At 44.7% G+C, this 23333-nt stretch overlaps 1 protein-coding gene across 1 annotated transcript in view; it reads right to left on the bottom strand.

Moving 5' to 3' along the window:
- LOC308679214 (uncharacterized protein) overlaps nucleotides 1–20874 on the bottom strand; it is a gene marked incomplete at both ends in the record, with an annotated part of 173080 nt that extends 152206 nt beyond the window's left edge. The window contains 3 exons of the mRNA XM_081346805.1: nucleotides 3611–3747; nucleotides 12556–12676; nucleotides 20628–20874. Of these exons, the coding sequence (XP_081202931.1) occupies nucleotides 3611–3747; nucleotides 12556–12676; nucleotides 20628–20874 (505 nt within the window). The remainder of the gene's footprint in view (nucleotides 1–3610; nucleotides 3748–12555; nucleotides 12677–20627) is intronic.
- Nucleotides 20875–23333: the final 2459 nt, after the last annotated feature.

Genomic DNA, 23333 nt, shown 5'->3' with positions numbered 1-23333 from the left:
GCTTACTCTTGAGGGAATTAATTGATGCAACGGCAATGCATTTGCATATCCTGTAAACACGGAGTGTTCCCTGTTAAATTTATTGCTGCAAATATCTAAATTAAATTAAATTTAATCCATTATACTTTATAAGGGACATTAAAAAAAACCTCAGCAACCTAACTAATAATAAAAATGGGGATTGTTGCCAATGAAAATGTTAGAAGCGATAATATCTCTCTGGAAAAATGCGACTCATTTCCAGGAGAGCTATGAAGCATTTAGGAAAAAGGTTCCTCTTTTTTTTTTTTTTTTGCTTTTTCTCTCCTTCAAATGGTGACCCATTTCAAGGACGCAGTTTCTTGACCTCCGATTTGGGCAGCCAAAATATAAATATAGGCAGAGAAACTGAAATTTGCATAGTATACAGTGGCAGGTGTGTGTTTGTCTGTATTTTGGTGTTTCTGCTTGTTAATGAACACAATAAAGTTATTTGGGGTGTGTGTATGTGTGTGTGTGTGTGTGTGTGTGTGTGTGTGAAGAGCTGGCTGGGTGACTTTGGGCCAATCACCAGGAGATAGTGAGTTCTAGTCCCACCTTAGCTGGGTGACCTTGGGCTAATCCCTCTCTCTCAGCCTAATCTACCTCACAGGGTTGTTGTGAGGAAAATAGGAGAAAGAAAGAGCATTGATTATATTTGCCACCTTGAGTTATTTGTAAAAACAATCAGGGCAGGATACAAATCAACAAACAATAAACAAATAAAAATAAACTTGTCCAAATAGGAATTTTTGAATACATTTCAAGATCACAACTTTTCTCAAGCCAAGAACAATGAATCGAGACTTTTCCTCTGCATTAATGATTCACCTGTGGAGATGTTTAGCAGCATCAAATTCCTGGGTGTGCAGCTAACGGGTAGCCTGGCTTGGTTGCTCAACAGCGAGACACTGGTGAAGCGGGCACAGTGGCGCCTGCATTTTCTGTTAGATGTTTTTGTGCCAGCCATGGCAGTTCCCCAAAAAGGTCATCAGATGGGAGCAAAGAGGCATCTTTGCTCCCACTGGTGGGTCAGGGGTCCCCGGCCTCTGCAGCCCCATTGGAGAGAGTTAATTGGCAAGGGAGGGGCTGAGGACCCCCATAAAAACCTCTGCCCAGGGGCTTCTCTCACTCTGCTCTCTTTGTTCTCTCTTCTGCTTGATTGCTTGCTGATCCATGAGCTCAATCCAGGCATGGATGCCTCCATGCCAGGAAACTCTTTCTATTTACTTTATCGTTAAATAAAGCTTTGACTGATTGCATCCCTGCGTGCTGCCTTTTACTTGGAAGCACCTTAACGAACCATCGACCTCGTGAGGCCATCTCACATTTTCTGCGTCGCATGAGATAAGCACATCTTCCTTCCCCTGTCCTGACCACTTTCTACAGAGGGACCATCGAGAGCGTCCTGTCATACTGCATCAGAGTCTGGTTTGGAAGCATCCCTGCTTCAGACAGGAAGGCGGTGCAGAGAGTGGTGAGGATGGCTGAAAAGATGATTGGCAGTTCCCTCCCTCCCTCCCATCCAGGACATGGCACATAAGCATTGCTTGAGCAGGATCCGCAAGATTGTCTGGGACACGACACATCCTGTTCACGACCTGTTTTCCTTGTTGCTTTCTGGGAGGAGGGAGCTTTGTGGTATCTGTAGCAGAGCATCCAGATTCGGCCACCGCTTTGTTCCATACAGTACTAACCTTGTGAACTCTAAAGCTTCCTCTTTCTACTAGGTATTCAAGATGGACAGTTGATTAATATTTATAGGTTATTTATGTGTAAGGATGTAGGTTTATAGTGTTGTCTATAGCATGTTTAAATGTGTGTTACGTACACTTTTGAGAGCAAGCAACAAAAAATCATTTTTAATGCGTGCCAATGTGCCCACAGTAAAAAATATGACAAAAAAGGTTATCTATCTATGTAATGTCACCACTGGGGATCTCCCCGATCATTTCAGATTATTGCCTTTTAGGAAGCATGAAACAAGCTTGTTGACTTATTTGCAGATTTTGTCAGAGTGCCAGATTTATCAATTTATTTTCCAGTCCAAGGTTGGGTTTTCAAAATAAATAAATGAATAACCCATCCTAACATTTGTGTTTTGGAGTACACTGCTCTGAGCATGTTTTTGTTTAAATGTTTGTTTTTGGAAACAATTTTCTTGAGTGCATTTTTCTACAGTATTTCCACGCATAAATGGACCGTTGTTTGAATGTTCTCTAATATATATTTTTCAATTACTGTTGAACGGCTGCCCTGCAAGATCAGAGAAGTTTAGATTTTCTTTAAAAAATAACTAATTTCCATTGATATATTGGTTCAAGAATACAAATTTAGGGAAGATCTGCATCAACTACCAAATATTCGTCCCCTGTTACCTGCTTCCTGAAATAAAAAAAAAACCGTTTAGGAAAGAAATCAGAAATCTTTTTATCTTTTGTAAATTAAGGGTTGGGGAAAATGTCTGTAAGCCCATCATTTGGTTTCCATCCAATCTGAGTTTTATGACTGTCGACTGATTTTCCTCGTTACCTTTTGCCTCTCGATAGTGCTATTTTGTATTCCAGGTGATTGTTTATTTATACGTCCATCTCGGTAAGATTTGAGAGAATTTGTGAGCATGGGGATGACAGATAAATCTTTCGAGACATGAAATAAGAACCTAGGATTGCGTAACATTGCCTTACTATACTTACAATGCTTCTCATAAATAATGTAGTGTCTTGTGATCAATTAAAAAAATGAATGCTTTTATTAGGACATAAATTTATGGACATTTGTGGACACGAGCTGCAAGCTTAACTGCCCAAGGACTATTTTCGAAAGCCTCGTGGGATCCTTAGGTCATCTCATCCAAGACAACAGCACAGACGATCCTCAACTTACAACAGTTTATTTAGTGACCTTTCAAAGTTACAACATAACTGAAAAAAAGTGACTTACGACCCTTTTTTCACACTGACGACCGTTGCAGCATTCCCCGGGGTCAGGTGATCAAAATTCAGACGCTTGGCCCTCCCCAATTCATACTTACGACGGTCGCAGTGTCCCGGGCTCACGTGATCCCTTTTTGTGACCTGACGAGCAAAGTCAATGGGGAAGCCGAGTTCACTTAACAAATGTGTTACTAACTTAACAACTGCAGTGATTCACTTAAGGACTGTGGCAAGAAAAGTCGTAAAATGGGGCAAAATTCACTTAACTGATGTCTTACTTAGCAACACAAATGTTGCTCAATTGTTGTCGTAAGTCAAGGACTCCCTGTACGACAATGTAGCAATGTTCATATTTATAACTGACCAATCCTACTGTTCATTTGGGATGCAGAAATAGAAATTGCCTGTTGGAAAACTGTTAAAACCTGCCCTGGAGAGGCTGATTCGCCAAGCCTGAGCTGTTCTTCATACGGCAAGCCATTCAGCTGCTCAGCCTCATCCCAGCCTCTGTCAGCCAGTAGAAGGCCAGAAGGATTGGGCAAGACAATTTTTCCTGGTCTACAGACAGGCTGTCATGTAAGTATCACATACGACATTAGCAGATTTTTTTTTGTAAGAATGCAAAAATGGTTACCCTTATCTGACTTTATGCTTACCTGTCTCCCATATACCCTGCAGTACACAGGCACACCCCTGTCACGTGGTCGCATTGTCCTCCATTATGACATGGGCATTCTTGGCTGCAGTTAACCCCGTATGTTCCTGATGGGCAAGGCTGAGCACACACAGAACCCTGGGGGTGGGGAGAGAGAGAGAGACAGAGAGAGACAGAGAGAGAGAGACCAAATTTAACAAACGTAGAATATAAAACTTGGAATATCTTTAAAGTTGTTATTAAAATGCGATTCAGAAACAAAATAAAGATTCTTGAGTAAGGGTATGGAGAATAGAACAATCGAAGTGCAAATTATACACACACACACACATACACACACACTCACTTACTCAGGAATCTTTGTTTTATACATGTGTGGGGGCGTGAGTGGGGATGTGAGGGTGTATATTAGCAATCTCATAGAGCTCAACAATACTTTTACTTGAGGTACAAATGACCAGGCTTAAATTATCGTAATTTGGACACTATCTAAGATCATCATAAAACAGCTATAATTGTTGGGTCCCAAGCAAAATCAAATTGTTCATTAATAAAGTAAAGATATGTACAATTTGCAGGAACATTTCTTCAAAGAAACCACTGAGTCATGGTGGCACAGTGGTTAGAAAGCAGCATTGCAGGCTGACTCTGCTCACTGCCAGGAGTTTGATCCTGACCAGCTCAAGGTTGACTCCACCTTTCATCCTTTCAAGGTCAATAAAATGAGAACCCAGATTGTTGAGGGCAATGTGCTGGCTCTGCTGACTCTGTAAACCGCTTAGTGAGGGCTGTAAATGAAACCGTGAAGCGATATATAAGTCTATTGTTCTACAGCTTATTTTAAGCTATGAAATTGTATATCACATTCTTTCTCCTCAAAATACCCTAAACAAGAAAACAAAATCTCTAAAGTCCAAGTTAGATATTCTGGGAAGCACAAGCTCCCAGCCTCAAGACTTTCAAAATCCAGCAAAAGAAGAAAAAGTTTCACTTTTGTTATAGCCACGCTGAAGTTTTCTCTTTTTCTCTTTGTATGAAAGCCCTGGAGAGGCTCTCTTAAACTCACACTCTCAGTATTTGTAAGCAGAGAACTTTTACTTAGAAATTCAAGGCTTTCCCCGAGCAGACACTCTAACCCTTGGCTTTGTCCCGGGGGAGAAGGAACCTCAAATGTGATTTTTAAGAAACTTCCCAGCATTCTTTGGAGGATCTGGTCTGCATCCCTGTAGGTGAAACATTTATGCCTCACCACAGCTTGTTGGCAGGAGAAAATTATTTTGCAGTTACCCTATTAATTTTGGTTTTCCTATTTTCCGCAGGACATTTTTAAGCCTGCAGCAATTATGTTTTTATCAATTCAGGCCTGCAGGTTATGTCGTAGTCTCTGTTTCGGTGTGATGGGGCGACAGGTACAACTCACAGCGCTGTGCCACAGGCATCACACGTCAGCTTGGCACCAACTTTCAGGTCAGGCTGCTAGAAATAGGCCGGAGGCTGGAGCGATTCCATTCATACTGGGTTCCGTACTCAGCTTTTTTAGTTTTATTTATGGTTGTCAGTGTTGCAAACATTGACATGTTTTTGCACTGACAATATAAGAGACAGCCTTTTGTTTAAACTGCTTCTCTTTGAATCTTGAAGGGAGCGTTGCAGAATCAAGAGACTCAGACCTCGGAATCAAAAGAAGTTTGGTTTATTTTGCGCAAAAGGTTCAGAGCAAAAAGCAGAGGCAATGTCTGAACACCTTGTCATGGAAAAGCAAGTACATATATAGTCTCTAAAAGTAGCAAAACACGGAAATGTAACTTATGAGCTCTGATTGGTTACATGAATTACAGGCCCCCTCCTAGCTCATTTCTAGCCCCTCTTTGCATTGCTAAATTGTTTTGCAACCTTGTCTCTTTGCTAGCATCTAGGTTTCCTGTACCATGACAGAGCCTTGGTGGAGCAGTGGGCTAATGCCTCCTTAAGTAACACCAGCTGCCTGCAATTAGTGCAGGTTCGCATCCCACCAGGCTCAAGGTTGACTCAGCCTTCCATCCTTCCGAGGTAGGGAAAATGAGGACCCAGATTGTTGGGGGCAATTAAGCTGACTTTGTAATAATGCCGCTTGGGGTGTGTGTGTGAAAGCCCTAATAAGCAGGCATATACATAGAATGAAGGCTACTGCTAAGCTTGTAAGCCGCCCTGAGTCTTCGGAGAAGGGCGGGATATAAATGGAATTAAAAATAAAAAAAAATGTATGTGGTTAGCTACAAGTGAGACATATGTGGTTAGCTGCAACTGAACTGTGTGCTAGCTTATTAGATGTGACCCACAGGTGAACTTGTGGTTTGATATTTTCCATTTCCTTGTTCTTCTTCTAACTAATACACGCATTTTTCTTCATGCCTCACTTTTGTGTCCTACCTCACATTTATGACATGCAGCATTTTGATGTATTCTTTGTATCTTTCTTTATAGCCTGCCTCAGGAGGGAATTTCAAACGGCTATTTTGAGAAGATAAGAGTAGCCGGGTACAGAAGGGGAAGGGAAACTTCGTATGTAAAACTAATTGGTGAACATGATTCATGACGTGTAATGAAGGGAGGGAGATTATGCAGGATATGATGTATCAAGGGGAGGAGAGGTCAGATTCTGGCAACCCTCCATGAGTGCCATGTTTCGTTTCATTATGAAGACTTTTTAGATAAACTATGCTTGCATTTTGTTTGAACTGTCTCATTTATCAGAACCATGACAATGGTATTTAGCAGTTTCGGATGCTATCCAGGTGATGCCCTTCTCCAAGCAGTGTTGGGTATTGCTCTGCAAAGCAATCATTTATTCAATGCAATTAATAAGAGGTTGTTATTGGTATTACTTCTTGCAAAGGAAGGTTGAGAAAAATAAAAGTAAATCCTGCTTCTTTTACTTGCATCCAATTTTGGTCACCACAATATACAAAAAAAATGTTGAGACCCTGGAAAGAGTGCAGAAAAGAACCACAAGGATGATTAGGGGGGCTGGAAGCTAAAACATAAGAAGAACGGTTGCAGGAATTGGGTATGTCTACTCTAGTGAAAAGGGACGTGGTGGCTCAGTGGGTTAGGACACTGAGCTTGTCGATCAGAAGGTTGGCAGTTTGGCGGGTCGAATCCCGAGTGCCGAGTAACAGAGTGAGCGCCTGTTATGTTCGTCCCAGCTTCTGCCAACCTAGCAGTTCGAAAGCACGTAAAAATGCAAGCAGAAAAATAGGGACCACTACGGTGGGAAGATAACAGCGTTCCGTGCGCATTTGGCGTGTAGTCATGCCGGCCACATGACCACGGAGACGTCCTCGGACAAGCGCTGGCTCTTCGGCTTTGAAACGGAGATGAGCACCGGCCCCTAGAGTTGGAAACGACTAGCACGCATGTGCGGGGGAACCTTTACCTTTACCTTTTACTCTAGTGAAAAGAGGAACTAGGGGAGATATGATAACAGTGTTCCAATATTTGAGGGGCTCCTACAAAGACAAGGGACTCAAACTATTTTCCAAAGCACCAAAAGTCAAGATGAGAAAAAAAGGGATGGAAACTAACCAAGGAAAGAAACAACCTAGAACTAAGGAGAAATTTCCTAACAGTGAAAACAATCAACCAGTGAAACAGCTTGTCTGCAAGGATTGTGGGTGCTCCATCACTGGAAACTTTTTTAAGAGGAGACTTGGACAGTCACTTGTCTGGAAGGTCTAGAGCAGGGGGTTGGACTAGAAGACCTCCAAGGTCCCTTCCAGGCCTATGATTCTATGTTCTATGCTCTAAGCTAGGCCCATCTCACAGATGCCGGACAAGAACAGCCCTTCCTCCATTTCCTCCCCCAATTCATAGCTTCCAAATAATTTTTGTGGTCTTCCCAGGGATAAATAAAGCATCTCCCGTGTCTCTGACTTTTGCTGTTTTCCTCATTTCCAACAGCAGCATTCGCCAAGGGTTTAATTGTCAAATGGTGGAATAATGCCAGAGGGCATAGCAGAACTGAATGAGGCCTTTGGCAAACCTAGAGGGAGTTAATTATCACGTTATTGATACAGATTTAGATGCTTTTCTTTAAAAAAAAAAGAGAGAGAGAGAAAGAAAAGTCAGGCTTTCCGCTTGACATGTAGAATTAAAGGCGAGGAATAATGCATTGTTTGGAAGGCCCCCACAGTAACTTCTTAACACTGGCAATATGCTGCTGGCAATCAGTGGGATGATATGCATGAAAAATAGGTAAAGGTAAAGGTTCCCCCGCACATGCGTGCTAGTCGTTTCCAACTCTAGGGGCCGGTGCTCATCTCCGTTTCAAAGCCGAAGAGCCAGCGCTTGTCCGAGGCAGGTTGTTCCACTGGTTAGTTGTTCTAACTGTCAGGAAGTTTCTCCTTAGTTCTAGGTTGCTTCTCTCCTTGACTAGTTTCCAGCCGTTGCTTCTTGTCCTGCTTTCAGGTGCTTTGGAGAATAGCTTGGCTCCCTCTTCTTTGTGGCAGCCCCTGAGATATTGGAACACTGCTATCCTGTCCCCCCTCACCCTTCTCTTCATTAAACCACACATACCCAATTCCAGCAACCGTTCCCTATATGTTTTAGCCTCCAGCCCCCCAATCATCTTTGTTGCTCTTCTCTGCATTCTTTCTAGAGTCTCGACATCTTTTTTACATCGTGGTGACCAAAACTGGATGCAGTATTCCAGGTGTGGCCTTACCAAGGCCTTGTAAAGTGGTATTAGTATGAGTCAATTGCCAAGTGTTTTGATCACGTGACCCTAGGGATGGTGCAACAAACATAAGTGTGAAAAACAGTCATAAGTCACATCTATGGAGAGTCTCAGTCATCCTTTCAACAGTTCCAAGGAGACTCCATACCTATTTGCACTACTCAGGTGACACAGGTAAACCTCTAAATGGCCTCAAGGGCTCTCTAAAAGAAGGTGAATGACCAGCTGTCTGCAAGGAGTATAAATCCTTTTATTCCCCACCATCCAGTCAGAGCTGAAGAAGCTTCTTGAAGGAGAAGTGAAATGTCTTCAAAGAAAAGCAAAAGTCCAGTTGCCTCTTGAAAAAGCAGATTTGGGATACAACACAAATCCTTTCAGCAGTTCCAAAAAGGCTCCACACCCATTTGCAGTACTTCAGGTGACCCCGAGGACACAGGTAAACCTCCAAGTGGCCTCAACGACTCTCTAAAAGGATGCAAATGACCAGCTCTCTGCAAGGAGTATAAATCCTTCCCTTCTCCACCATTCAGTCAGAGCTGAAGAAGCTTCTTGGATGAGAAGCGAAAAGTCTCCAAAGAAAAACCATGAAGTTCAGTTGCCTCTTGAAAAAACACCTTTGGATCATAAGTCACTTTTTTCAGTGCTGTTGTAACTTCGAAGAGTCACTAAATGAACTGCTGTAAGTCAGGGACTACCTGTATCCTGTAACTTTCCTGTGTTTCACGTTTTTTGAATTAAGTTAAGCAGCAGGGTTGGGGTCTGGGCTGCCCAGTGAGATTCACAACTGAGTTTTGGTTTTAACTCAGATTTCCTTCTAAGTCTCAGGTTTCTCCTGCCAACAATGACAAACAGACTGCCTCTGGGATTCATGGAGGAACACAAGCAGGATTAGCATGTCTTTCTCATAAATATCCCCTGCCCAGGTTTTTTTTTCCCCCAAAGGAATTTTAATTCAACCATGTAGAGGATTTTGAAAATCTTAATTATTGCAGATGGTACAAGCTGGGAGGAAAAGCCAACACTTTAGAACAGAGGTCCCCAACCTTTCGGGCACCAGGGACCAGTTCCGTGGAGAGAGGTTTTTCCACAGACCAGAGAGTTTTGTGTGCTGCCTGCATCTTGTGGATGGGGCTTTGCTTGTTTGTGCGGACCGGTTGCTGGCATGCCGTAGCCCGGTACTGGTTCACGGACTGGGGTTGAGGACCCTGCTTTAGAAAATAGTTTCAAGATCCAGAAGAATAGAACACAGCGGGAAGGGACCTTGGAGTTCTTCTAGAATTTAGTCCAACCCACTGCTCAAGCAGAAGAACCTGTACAAGTAACTGTCTAGTCTCTTCTTAAAAATCTCTAGGGGTGAAGCACCCACAATTTCTGGTGGCAAGCTGCTCCATTGGTTAATTGTCCTCACTGTTAGGAAGTTTCTCCTTAATTCCAGGTTGCTTCTCTCCTTGATTAGTTTCCATCCATTCATTCTTGTCCTGCCTTCTGGTGCTTTGGAAAATAAGTTGACCCCTATCAATTTATTTTCAATAAGTTTTCAAAAAGAAATTTTTAATAAGAAAATAAGAAATTTTTAATCAGAATTTTTCAATAAGAAGGATTTTGACAGTCTTGAACACTGGCCCCTATTCAACAAAAATGCCATTTACCGGTGAGAAAAATTAAGGTTTTACACTTAAAAAGAAAAACCAAATGCACAGGTAGAGATTAGGTGAGACTTGGCTCAATAGCACTAACCGCAAGAGGGATCTTGGAGTCCTGGTGGAAAAGTTTTTTAAATATGAGCCGAGACTGTGCTGCAGCTGCCAAAAAAGGCCAATGCATTTAAGATCACGAGAAGTTACATTACTGTTTTAAGATTGCACTAGCAAGGCCACACCTGGAATACTGCATCCAGTTCTGGTCACCATGATACAAAAAAAGATTCTGCGATCCTAGAAAGTCTGTCAAGATCCTTCTAGATCTTGAATCTATCTTCCAAAGTGTTTGCAATTCCCCCCAGCTTGCTGCTAATTTGATGAGCTAGCCTTCAATCCCCTCATCTAGATCATTCATGAAAATGTTGAAAAGTACTGGACCAAAGACAGAATTTTGAATTACCCCCTGCATGCTTCTCTCCAGATAGAAGTAGTTCCGTGTAGGATTAGGGGTGACATGATAGCAGTGTTCCAATATTTCAGGGGCTGCCCCAAAGAAGAGGGAGTCAAGCTATTCTCCAAAGCGCCTGAAGGCAAAACAAGAAGCAACGGATGGAAACTAATCAAGGAGAGACACAACCTAAAACTAAGGAGAAATTTCCTGACAGTTAGAACAATTAATCAATGAAACAACACTGGAGGTTTTCAAGAAAACATTGGACATTTTAAAAAGAGACTGGACAGCCATTTGTCTGGAATGGTATATAGGCTCTCCTGCTTGAGGAGGGGGTTGGACTAGAAGACCTCCAAGGTCCCTTCCAACTCTGCTATTCTGTTAGTTGTACTTTGGGGAAAGACCTCTCTTGATCTGCTTTGGGTCTCCACCCCACTTGAGAGTAAGCGGATGGCAGCAAGTGGCATATTTTCTCTGCCTTGAGTTTTGAGAAGTTAAGGCAGTGCAGACACGGTATAAAAAACAAAAGGTGTAATCAATATTTATTAAAGCCACCTGAATCCGTGGATTTGTGCAAAGCCCACAAACATTTTTAGAAATAAATATAATGCAACAGGCTAGCATTTGTCAGTTTTCTTCCTTTGGAAGAAAAATTAGAAGACTTTTTTTAAGGAAAAAATTGCACAGGTAGCTAAATGGTTACCATAGATACCTAGCTGTTTGTGGCAGTACAATGAGAGCCCAGGGACTACGTTAAAATATGGTTTACAACTCACAATTGTTATATTCACTCAATAGATCACCCTTCAGTCTAGCTCAATATTTGAATCCAGGGTAGAGACCATATTTATCCGAGTAGACCAAACTCTCAAAATTCAATCCAAATTTCCTAGAGATGCCTTCTGCCCCACGACCCCCACAAAATGAGTCTGGGTATCTTGACAGGTTTGTACATGTGTTTGAATATATCTCTGCGCATATGTAAACCTGTCAGAAGCCAGATTAAAATAAAACAGGCAGGGCCAGGAGAAAAAAATAAATAAATTTATTTTAATTGGACTAATAACTACTAATTAAAATTAATTGCCTATAAAATAAGGTGCTCAATTTATAAAACTAATTGATTTTCTCCTTGGCGTGGTTTAACCTTTCTTTTTCTCACGTGTGGAAACTCTTTTCTCTTTGCAGCAAAAAAAAAAAGGTGGGAAAGCTGGAAAGAGAAGAAGATGAGGTTGAGTCAAGGAAATGGGGAAACTACACCCGGAAAGAAAGAAAAGAGAAATAAATCCTCAGATGTGCTGGAATCTCTAGTTCAGGGGTCAGCTGGCTGAGGAATTCTGGGAGTTGAAGTCCACAAGTCTTAAAGTTGCCCAGTTTGAAGACCCCTGCTCTAGTTAGTGGGTTGGGGGATGAAGTTAAGAGACTGGCTTGCTTTGAATTCCTGCAACGAAGGAAGTGATGGAGACTTCCCCTCACCATTTGTGAAACTCTTATTTGGTTGTTCCCGAGAGAATGCAGTTAGTTGGGTGAGATTCTTGTAAAAACAGGTGAGTAGCCTCCTGGAGTTCTGGGTGCGCCATCACTGGAGGTCTTCAAGAAGAGACAGGACAGGCCAGGATGTCCTGCTTGAGCAGGGGGCTGGACTAGAAGACCTCCAAGGACCCTTCCATCTCTGTCATATATACAGCCACACAGGGCATATCACACACCAATTGGAACCGTGAGCCTCATAATGTTTGTCTGAGTGGATTTACAATTGGATGATAATCTTTGCACAACTGCAAGATGCTTGTGAGACAATTAAAAAGGCTCAGTGCAGAATCTGTCTCACAAGCATTTTGCAGTTGTGCAAAGATTGTTATCATCCAATTACAATTCACTCAGACAAACATTATAAGGCTCGTGGCGGTAGATGTTGGGCCCTTGGTGCTCTCTGAGCTTGGTAGTTTTCTTGCAGACGTTTCATTACCCAACTAGGCAACAACATCAATGCTGATGATGTTACCTAGTTGGCTAATGAAACTTCTGCAAAAAAAAACAACAACCCACCAAGCTCAGAGAGCACTAAGGACCCCTCAGTTCAACTCTGAGCTACAAACGTTCTCTTCTCTCGACTGTAGCGGTGCTCCGATTTTTCCTACCATCCATCCTGGGGGACAGGCGCATTCTCCAGTGATGTGGTGACAGGTTCCTCCATTTTGGCAGGGGCATCGCTGTTCGCACTGGACCCCGTGGCTGCCGGGGGGACACGGCTCTTCACAACTGCGCAGGTTGGTTGCGGGGAAAGGAGAAGGGCAGCAACCCAAAGGGAACAGAAAGGAGAGACACAAAACAATTTTGTAAGCTACAGCACCATTGCTCCAAGATATATACAAATCATCCATCACGCAGCTGGATCCCATCAACAGTGTTCAGAGAAAAATGTAGAGAGCTAATATTTATCGCTCAAAAAAGACAGGTTTTCTTTCAAAACCTTTTGCTTACGTTAACAGATCTTTATTCCCAAAGAAAATCACCACTCTGGCTTGTGAAAGGACTATTTTTTGAAAGTTTTCATTTCAGAAAATGGACGGTCACAAGTTGAAGTCTCCCAAATCCCAGCTGAGGTTTTCAAAATGTCTGAGGCTCCCAATACAAAATAAAAAGTATATGAAATACAGGCAGTCCTCGACTTACAACAGTTCATTTACTGACCGTTCAAAGTTACAATGGCACTGAAAAAAAATGACTTATGACCATTTTTCACACTTATGACTGTTGCAGCATCCCCATGGTCATGTGATCAAAATTCAGATGGTTGGCAACTGACCCATACTTATGACGGTTGCATTGTCCCGGGGTCTTATGATCCCCTTTTGCAACCATCTGACAATCAAAGTCATTGGGGAAGCCAAATTCACTTAACAGTGTTACTAACTTAAGAAATGCAGTGATTCACTTAACAACTGTGGCAACTGTTTAATGAAGAGAAGGGTGAGGGGTGACATGATAGCAGTGTTCCAATATCTCAGGGGCTGCCACAAAGAAGAGGGCAGAAGAAGCTATTCTCCAAAGCGCCTGAAGGCAGAACAAGAAGCAACGGATGGAAACTAGTCAAGGAAGCAACCTAGAACTAAGGAGAAACTTCCTGACAGTTAGAACAACTAACCAGTGGAACAACCTGCCTCCGGAAGCGGTGAATGCTCCAACACTGGAAGTTTTTAAGAAGAGACTGGCCAGCCCTTTGTCTGAACTGGTATAGGGTTTCCTGCCTGAGCAAGGGGTTGGACTAGATGACCTCCAAGATCCCTTCCAACTTTATTATTATTATAATCAAGGAGAGAAGCAACCTAGAACTAAGGAGAAACTTCCTGAGAGTTAGAACAATTAACAAGTGGAACAACCTGCCTCCAGAAGCTGTCAATGCTCCAACACTGGAAGTTTTTAAGAAGAGACTGGACAGCCATTTGCCTGAAATGGTATAGGGTTTCCTGCCTGAGCAGGGGGTTGGACTAGATGACCTCCAAGGTCCCTTCCAACTTCTTCTTCTTCTTCTTCTTCTTCTTCTTCTTCTTCTTCTTCTTCTTCTTCTTCTTCTTCTTATTATTATTATTATTATTATTATTATTATTATTATTATTATTATTATTATTATTATTATTATTATTATTATTATTATTATTATTATTATTATTATTATTATTATTATTATTAAGATAAGTCATAAAATGGGGCGAAATTCACTTAACTAATGTTTCATTTAGCAACAGGAATGCAGTCGTAAGTCAAGGGCTGCCTGTAATATCTCTGCCTGTAAGTAAATCCAGAATGTTGCCTACCCCTGCCTCACATCTTAGTCTGAGATTGGGATACTAAATAAAACTCAGAGAAGTCAGGATCAATTCAACAGACATATTGAAAATCTTGATTGATGGACTCATGCAGAGGCTGGCGTACACACCAAAGCAGCTGTTTTATGAATTTGCAATCTGTCCTAGATCCCTAATGTTCACAACAAACAACAACATTTATAAATATTTACGAGAAAAACAAAATCAATACCCACTGTCTCAGGGAAGCAGTTTTGAACTCACAAATATAAATGCTTTCTACTGCCAGATCAATTCACAGGGAATGATAGGTCTATTAGGGCATATTAGCATAGGTCTCTGTTAGAAGCCACCATGACGTCAGAATGCTGGTTTGACATGTGTGATGTCACTTCTCCCCACCCCGCCCTTGCTCCACGAACGTCCAAGGATATTGCCATAAAGAGTTAATAGACTCTTGGTTTGTGATGGAAGAATCTGACCACACTGTAGGTCAATTTCCATGCAACGGAAGGCAAGGCAGCACAAAAGGGGTGGTGAAGCCCCCATCACTCCATCAGATCAACCCAGAATTAAATTTTAGAATGAGAATAGAGCTGGAAGGGATCTTGGAAGTCTTCTAGTCCAGCCCCCTGCTCAGACAGGAGATCCTGACCTATACCATTTCAGAAAAGTGACTGTCCAGTCTCTTCTTAAAAACTTTAAGTGATGAAGCACCCACAATTTCTGAAGGCAAGCTGTTCCACTAGTTAATTCTCCTCGCTGTTAGGAAGTTTCTCCTGAATTCCAGGTTGCTTCTCTCCTTGATTAGTTTCCATCCATTGTTACTTGCCTTGCCTTCTGGTGCTTTGGGAAATAAATTGACACAGCCCCCCTCCTGTTTGTGGCAGCTTCTCAAGTACTGGAATGCTGCTCTCATGTCCCCCCAGTCCTTCTATTCTCCAGACTGGCCATACCCAAATCCTGCAACCGTTCTTCATATGTTTTTGTCTCCAGGCCTTTAATCATCTTAGTTGCGCTTCTCTGCACTTTTCCCAAAGTCTCAACATCTTTTTTGTAACGTGGTGACCAAAACTGAATGCAGTATTCCAGGTGTGGCCTTACCAAGGCTTTATAAAGTGGTGCTAATACTTCATGTGATTTTGGTTCTATGCTTCTGTTTATACAAGCCAGGATTGTATTAGCTTTCTTGGCAGCTGCAGCACATGGCTGGCTCATGTTTAACTGATCGTTCACTTGGACTCCAAGGTCCCTCTCACCGTTGCTGTTTTTGAGCCAGGTTTCACCTAATCTGTACTATTTTAATAACCTAAATAACTAAATCTTGCAAGATCACTGAAATTTAAGATTACAGGTAGTTCTCACTTGAGAGTACACATAGTCCTTGCTTAGAGACAGTTCACATTCTCTATGCATCTACCTTGGGGCTACTTACAACTGGATTCCAGATTTCCGGCAGTCATCCCTCTTATCACGTAACTGAACTTTAAGCATTTGGCAACACAGCCGCATAGTTATTTGCAGTATCCTGCAATCATGTAACTGTATTTTCTGACAGTTTTGCTGAAAACTGGCTGTTACATCCGATTTTCTGCAAAACCCACCTCATAGTGAACCCTGGGTTCATTTCATGACCATGATTGTTTGCTTAACAACTTCTGCAAAAAAAAAGGTCATAAAATTGGGTCAATCTTGCGACTGACCCATTTTACTAGCAGCATGAATGATGATGGTGGTGATGGGAAGGCTCTGTTATGGTCACAAGTCGAGGACTGCCTGTATTCTTCTGATCTTTCGGGCAAGAGCAATGAAATCTTGCTGGAATGAGGTGGTTGAAATCCTTCAGGATAGGTTGGTCTCTCAAGTTTTCTAATCAGTACAATGTTGTTAAAGAAAGTTTTGGCTTCACTGAATCTCAAAATGCTTGTTGACACCCTATGCAGAAGATGGGCTGTTTTTTTTACTGTGGAAGACAGTGATGGGAAATGGCACAATGTCTCCTACCAATCTCTCCTACCATTTTGTGACCATGCCGGCTTATTAATCCTGATGTATTTCATAGATTCTTTGCTCTAACTCCCTCCCCTTCTCCCCCCTCCCCTATAATAGAAGGCCCGGGTTGTAACCACTGTGGGAGAGTGGTTAAGTTTTTACATCTGCTGCCTCCCAGAGGTGAGAGCTCTGGGGGGTATTGCTCCCCCGGTTTGTATGTACCAGGTTGCTTTGACCGCCGTGAGAGGGCGGGATTCGATCTATCCCGGGATTTCCCAGCTCCAGTGGCAGTGGAGCTGGGCTGGCTCTCTGGTCATTTGCCTTCGATTTATTTATTTTGAGATCCTCCCATGTTGAGTTGATCTGGTCTGCCTTGCTGTTTTTTGTCGGACTTGTTAAGATCATGCGTCTGACTTATTCGAGCACGACCTTATACGCTCTCAGGGGGGCCCCCCCATCCTGGGAGCGACCCGCCTTACTTTTTACACCTCCTCTTGATGAAGGGCCCGAGTGTTGGGACCCTGAGAGATGGCTGGGCATGGGTAGGGGCCTCCGATATAAGCCAAATAGGAGGCCCCTGGTTAGTTTTTTGGTTAAATTTTTTAGGAGGTTAGGGAGGGGGGTGGGAACTTCTTTTGGTTGTTCGGATATGGGGGGCAGTCCAGCAACCACTGTTCAGGCCAGGGCCGGGATTGATCGCGGAGGGGAGGAGCGGAGGTCGGTCGCCCCCGGGGCTCCAGGGCAAGTCGTGGGAATGCCTATTCCCACGACGTTAGGGAATGGCAGCAGGTGCAGGAACAGAGGGCCGTATCGACCTCAGGGAAGGCCTCTCCGCTACTTGCAAGCGGTGAGGCGTTCCGACCCTCTTGTTCTACCCCGAGGTCCCGGGAGTGAGGATGTGCAGCCTCCTGAGCTCCGGCTGGTGTACCTGAATGCCAGGTCTGTCGTTAATAAAGCTTCTCTCGTCCGTGACTTGGTCGAGGGTGAGCAGGCGGACCTGGCTTGCATCACGGAGACTTGGTTGGGCCCAGAGGGCGGTATTCCTCTGGCTGATCTCTGCCCACCAGGTTTCCGGGTGCTACACCGGCCTCGGGCTCAGGGTAGGGGTGGGGGAGTGGCTGTTGTTATGAGGGAGACCTTAGCTCCGCGGGAGGCCACCGTTCCGCAGATAGTCGGGTGTGAGTCTCTCTTCTTGAGATGCGGCCCTGGTGCGCAGTTGGGCTTGCTGCTGGTGTACCTTTCGCCTAGTCACGCAGCAGCAGCCCTGCCTGAGCTTCTCGATGTCCTCTCTGGGTTGGTGGTTGAGTTCCCGAAACTTATAGTTTTGGGGGACTTCAATCTACCATCTCTGGGAGGATCATCTGAGTTGGCTCGGGAGTTCATGGCTTCCATGACGGCCATGGACCTGACGCAAGTAATTTCAGGACCGACTCATGAGGGAGGCCACACCCTTGACCTAGTTTTCTTATCTGGTCGGTGGTTAGATGATCTTGGTGGGGGCTCCCCAATTATTATGCCCCTGTCATGGACCGATCATCATCTCCTGCGGCTGGTCTTCCGTTTTGCCACCCCCCGCCGTGGGTGTGTGGAACCAGTTAGATGGTACCGCCCCAGACGCTTAATGGATTCCGCGAGATTCCAGGCAGCGCTGGGGTCCCCACCTGCCTCCCCCACTCACAGCTCGGCAGATGCCTTAGTGGAAGCTTGGGAAAGGGCAGCCACTGAGGCTCTTGACCGAGTTGTACCCTTGCGGCCCCTGACCCGATGCAGATCCCGTCGAGCTCCATGGTTCTCCGCGGAGCTCCGGGAGATGAAGCGCCGGAGACGGGGCCTAGAGAGCGGTTGGAGGTCCAGCCGATCCGAATCCGACCGATTGCGACTAAGAACCCATATTAGGTCTTATCTCGCTGCGATAAGGGTGGCGAGGTCTAATCACTTCGCTACCCTTATCGCGTCCGCAGATAATCGCCCGGCCGCTCTGTTTAGGGTGACTCGCTCCCTCCTTAATCAGGAGGTGAGGGAGGAACCCTTGCAGGGTCGTGCCGAGGAGTTTAACAATTATCTGTCGGACAAAATCACTCGGATTCGGACCGGTCTGGACTCCGACTGGGCAGAGTCTGGCGATCAGGACGCGGGTGGTCTTGTCGATATCACTTGGGAGGAGTTTGATTCTGTGACTCCGGAGGAAGTGGACAGGATTATGGGGAGACTGAGCTCCACCACATGTTTATTGGACCCGTGCCCTTCCTGGCTGGTTTATGCAGCCCGGGAGAGGACACGCAGCTGGTTCCAGGCAGTTATATCAGCTTCTTTGAGTGAGGGTAGCTTCCCTGCTGTCTTGAAAGAGGCGGTGGTGAGGCCCCTCCTCAAGAAGCCTGCCTTGGACCCAGCTGTATTGAACAACTTTCGTCCGGTCTCCAACCTTCGCTTTCTTGCGAAGGTTGTTGAGAGTGTGGTGGCGCATCAGCTCCCTTTGGTCCTGGATGAAGCGGATTATCTAGACCCGTACCAATCGGGTTTCAGGCCCGGGCACAGCACGGAGACGGCATTGGTCGCGCTGGTGAATGATCTCTGGAGGGCTCGGGACAGGGGTCATTCCTCTGTTCTAGTCCTATTAGACCTCTCAGCGGCTTTCGATACCATCGACCATGGTATCCTGCTGCGGCGTCTCAGGGGATTGGGAGTGGGAGGCACGGTTTTACAGTGGTTCTCCTCCTATCTCCAGGGACGCTCGCAGTCGGTGTTGACAGGAGGGCAGAGGTCGACCGCGAGGTCTCTCGTTTGTGGAGTTCCTCAGGGGTCGGTCCTCTCGCCTCTCCTGTTCAACATCTATATGAAACCGCTGGGTGAGATCATTCGTGGCTTTGGAGTTGGGTATCATCAGTACGCTGATGATACCCAGCTTTTTCTTTCTACCCCAAACCACCCCAGTGATGCCCTCAACGTGATGTCCCGTTGCCTGGAGGCGGTTCGGGTCTGGATGGGGAGGAACAGACTTCAACTCAACCCCGACAAGACCGAGTGGCTTTGCATACCTTCATCCCGGGTCTATTCGGATATTCCATCTCTTTCTATGGGGGGTGAATTATTACCCCCCGTAGATAGGGCTCGCAACTTGGGAGTCCTCCTAGATTCGCGGCTTACCTTGGAAGATCACATGGTGGCCGTGACTAGGGGGGCTTTCGCCCAGGTTCGCCTGGTGCGCCAGTTGCGGCCCTATCTAAGCCGGGATGATTTATGCACGGTCACCCACGCGCTCGTGACCTCTTGTCTAGACTACTGCAACGCTCTCTACATGGGGCTTCCCTTGAGGACCACCCGGAGGCTCCAACTGGTACAGAATGCAGCCGCGAGAGTTGTGTTGGGAGTTTCCTGATACTCCCACGTGACACCTCTGCTCCGTGAGCTGCATTGGTTGCCAGTTGTCTTCCGGGTGAGATTCAAGGTGCTAGTAATGGTGTTCAAAGCCCTCCATGGCATGGGGCCGGAGTACCTCAGGGAACATCTGCTGCCGGCATCAAGCTCCCTGCGCCCTGTGCGTTCCCACAGAGAGGGCCTCCTCAGGGTGCCACCGGTCAGAGAATGCCGTCTGGTGGCCCCCAGGGGGAGATCCTTCTCTGTGGGCGCCCCGGAGCTATGGAACCAGTTACCGGTTGAGCTCCGGACGGCGCCCGATCTGCGCTCCTTTCGCCGCGATCTGAAAACATACTTGTTCGAGCAAGCCGGCCTGGCCTGAGGGGGGATTGGTGGGGTTTTTTATCATTCTTATTGGGGTTTTTACTATGTATCAATTGTATTTTAATCGGGCATGCATTTAATTATCTTTTAATTTTTGTAAATTTCTGTGTTTTATTCTTGCCCTGTACACCGCCCTGAGTCCTTCGGGAGAAGGGCGGTATAGAAATGATAATAAATTAAATTAAATTAAATTAAAATGTCATTAGCTGGTCATTAACAGACCTCTTCCTCAATTCTAAGTAATTGTTATTATGGTTCGTGGCACAGTCAGCCAGAGGTTCAGACTGGATTTGAATTTTTTTCCCACCTATCGAGTTCTTCCCAAAGACCTGGGATAGGCAGATGTTGGTGTTAGAGGTAAGAATAAGTTGTTCTGAGTATTATTTTGTGCATTTTGATCAGGGTTGACTCCTGGCAACTGCCTGGACAAGTCCCTGCAAATTTTCTTGGCATTTCTAGATGAGATGGTGGCACACATATCAAACAAACAAGCAAATAATGGTTTGCCCTTGTCTTCTTCCTAGGGCTGAGAGAGGGTGACCAGCCCAGTTGGCTTCATGTCTACGGCAGAACTTGAACTCACAATTCTCTGGTTTCTAACCCGAGGCCTTCACCTCTACATAAAACTGGTTGCTGCTTCCCCTGAAATTAAAACCCACAGCCCCATGACTTACAAAACTCCAGTATATCCAGGTGCACAATGACATTCTCCTGTGTTGTGGTCACAGGTTGCCCCATTGTGACACTGGCACTTGAGCAGGCAGCCTTTCCCATAAGTTCCCGGCTCACACAAGTCCTCGCAGCGCCATCCTTTGTATCCCGGCGCGCACACACAAGCGCCAGTGATGGGGTTGCACAGAGCTCCATTCCGGCATTGGCAAGGGTTGCTGCAGTGAGGGCCCCAGTGGTCCTGATCACAACCTGAAACAACAACAAGAACACCAGGAAGATCCTTTTAGGAGAACTGTCTTTTTTTTTAATCCCATTTATATCCCGCCCTTCTCCGAAGACTCAGGGCGGCTTACAATTTAAAGTACAAATCAATGTGCTTAGTCAACCACACCACCGCCTATCATTGACTCTCTTGGAGGTGAAGGTGGTGACACACAGTTTCCCTACAAGCTTTCTCAAGACTTTCCAGGCAATGTGCAGAGTTCAGGGATTTAACTGAAACCCATCCTCAGAAAAAATTGATTTCATGATTCAAACGGCTATTAATTCATTAGCCAGAAAGTCAGAACATAAAATAATAGGGTTGGAAGGGACCTTGGAGGTCTTCTAGTCCAACCCCCTGCTCAAGCAGTTGACCCTCTACCAGGGGTGTCCAACCTTGGCAATTTTAAGATTTGTGGACTTCAACTCCCAGAATTCCCCAGCCAATATGGGGAATATCCAGACTGCTGCCCCATCAACTCACGGTCTTTATGAATGAACCTTTATTGTCAAAGTACAACCATGTATACATTAGGATTGGCTGAGCCTCCCTTCATGCCCCCACCACCACCACAACTCACAGTGACAACAAACCCACCATCTTGTTACACCATGTGAGCTAATTGCACAACACACTGGTCTCGCAAGTCAATCATACATAAAATTATAAAATTATAAAATTATTTCCCATTCAAGAGCCTGACAGCCCATGGATAAAAGCTGTTCTTCAGCCTGTTGGTACGGCTGGCTATACTCCTGTATCTCCTACCCGATGGTAGGAGAGTAAAGAGATACCAACCAGGGTGTGAGTCGTCCCTGAGAATTTTCCTCACTCTTCCAAGGCAGCGAGCCCTGGCGAGGTCATCCAGTGGTGTCAGAGGACAGCCCACAATGTCTTGTGCTGTGCTCACCACCCTCTGTAAGACTTTCCTATCTGCGGCTGTCAGACCAGCATACCAAACCACAATACAGTACGAGAGGACACTCTCTATAGTAGACCAGTAAAAGAGGGTCATTAGCCGTTGTTCTACCCTGTTCTTCCGCAAGACCCTGAGGAAGTGGAGTCTCTGTTGGGCCTTTCTGGCCACCTGGGTTGTGTTGACTTTCCAGGTAAGATCTTCACAGAGGTAGACTTCACAGAGGTATCCATTGACCCTTCTGGATTTATTACTTTTATAGACAGCCAATTACTAAGCCTATTCCCATTATAGGAAGAGAGTCATGTTAGTCTACATTAGCCAAAAATCAGAAGTCTGGTGCCATCTTGTAGCAGAATACTGCGCACCTGTATGGATAAACAGCTCATATACAAGACTTGTTGATGTTCAACTCAACCATACGATGAGATTAATTACTGGGTGCATAAAATCTACACCTATTCACTGGCTACCAGTTCTTAGCCACATACTTCCCCCACACTTACGACGACAAGAAGCTCTCATTCGGGAGTATAGTAAGATCCTGCTAAACTCCTCTCTACCCATTCATACCTATACCTCTGATCTCTTAAGATGTTGGTTAAAGTCAAGAAATCCACCACTCCTCACAGCGCTTAAGCTGCTGGCCGAACATCAGAGCACTATACAAAAGTGGATGGAAGCATGGAGTACCTATACCTCCCAAGATATTTCTGAGCATATTAATCCTAATAGTATACCTCCAGGATTTAATCTACCCCGACACATATGGGTGACATACAAAAGAATTAGAACGACTCATGGGGTGTGTGCCGATTCTCTGTATAAATGGGGAAAGACACCTTCAGCACAATGTGATTGCGGGGCTCCCCAACAGACTATCCAACATATAGTGAGGGAATGCACTAATAGAAGATACCCAGGAGATTTTAAGGACTTCCTCTGCGTAACAATGGCAGCTACTGACTGGATCTCCAAACTCGACATTAAACTCTGAAATGTTATTTCTGTTTTCCTCTTAGGTTTTATAATTGCTTCTTTTTTTAAAAAAATGTTTTAACTGTTCTAACTTGTAAATATGAAGTGCTTTTAATTCTGTGTGTGACCAGCCATACGCTAAATAAATAAATACTTCCAACTTTAATAAAACACAAACTTCGAATCACAGAATGATAAGGCTGGAAGAGATTTCGTAGGTCTTCTAGTCTTCTCAAACAGAAGACTATAGCAGGGGTGTCCAACCTTGGCAACTTTATGACTTGTGGACTTCTGGCTGAGGAATTCTGGAGTCGAAGTCCACAAGTCTAAGTTGCCAAGGTTGGACACCCCTGCCCTGTACTATTCTGGACAGATGTCCATCCATCTCTTTTTCAAAACCTCCAGTGCTGGAGCATCCACAACTCCTGGAGGCAAACTGTTTCACTGATTAATTGCTCTATGTCAGGAAATTGCTTCTTTATTCTAGGTTCGATAGTCCATTTCTAATAAAAAATGTATTCTTGTGGTTAGATATAATCTGAATAGGTACTG

Source organism: Vipera berus (assembly GCF_964194415.1).
Source record: "Vipera berus genome assembly, contig: HAP1_SCAFFOLD_46, whole genome shotgun sequence".
Taxonomy (NCBI): Eukaryota; Metazoa; Chordata; class Lepidosauria; order Squamata; family Viperidae; genus Vipera; species Vipera berus.
Note: the sequence above shows the minus strand (reverse complement) of the source record. Positions and strands in the feature narration are given on the sequence as shown.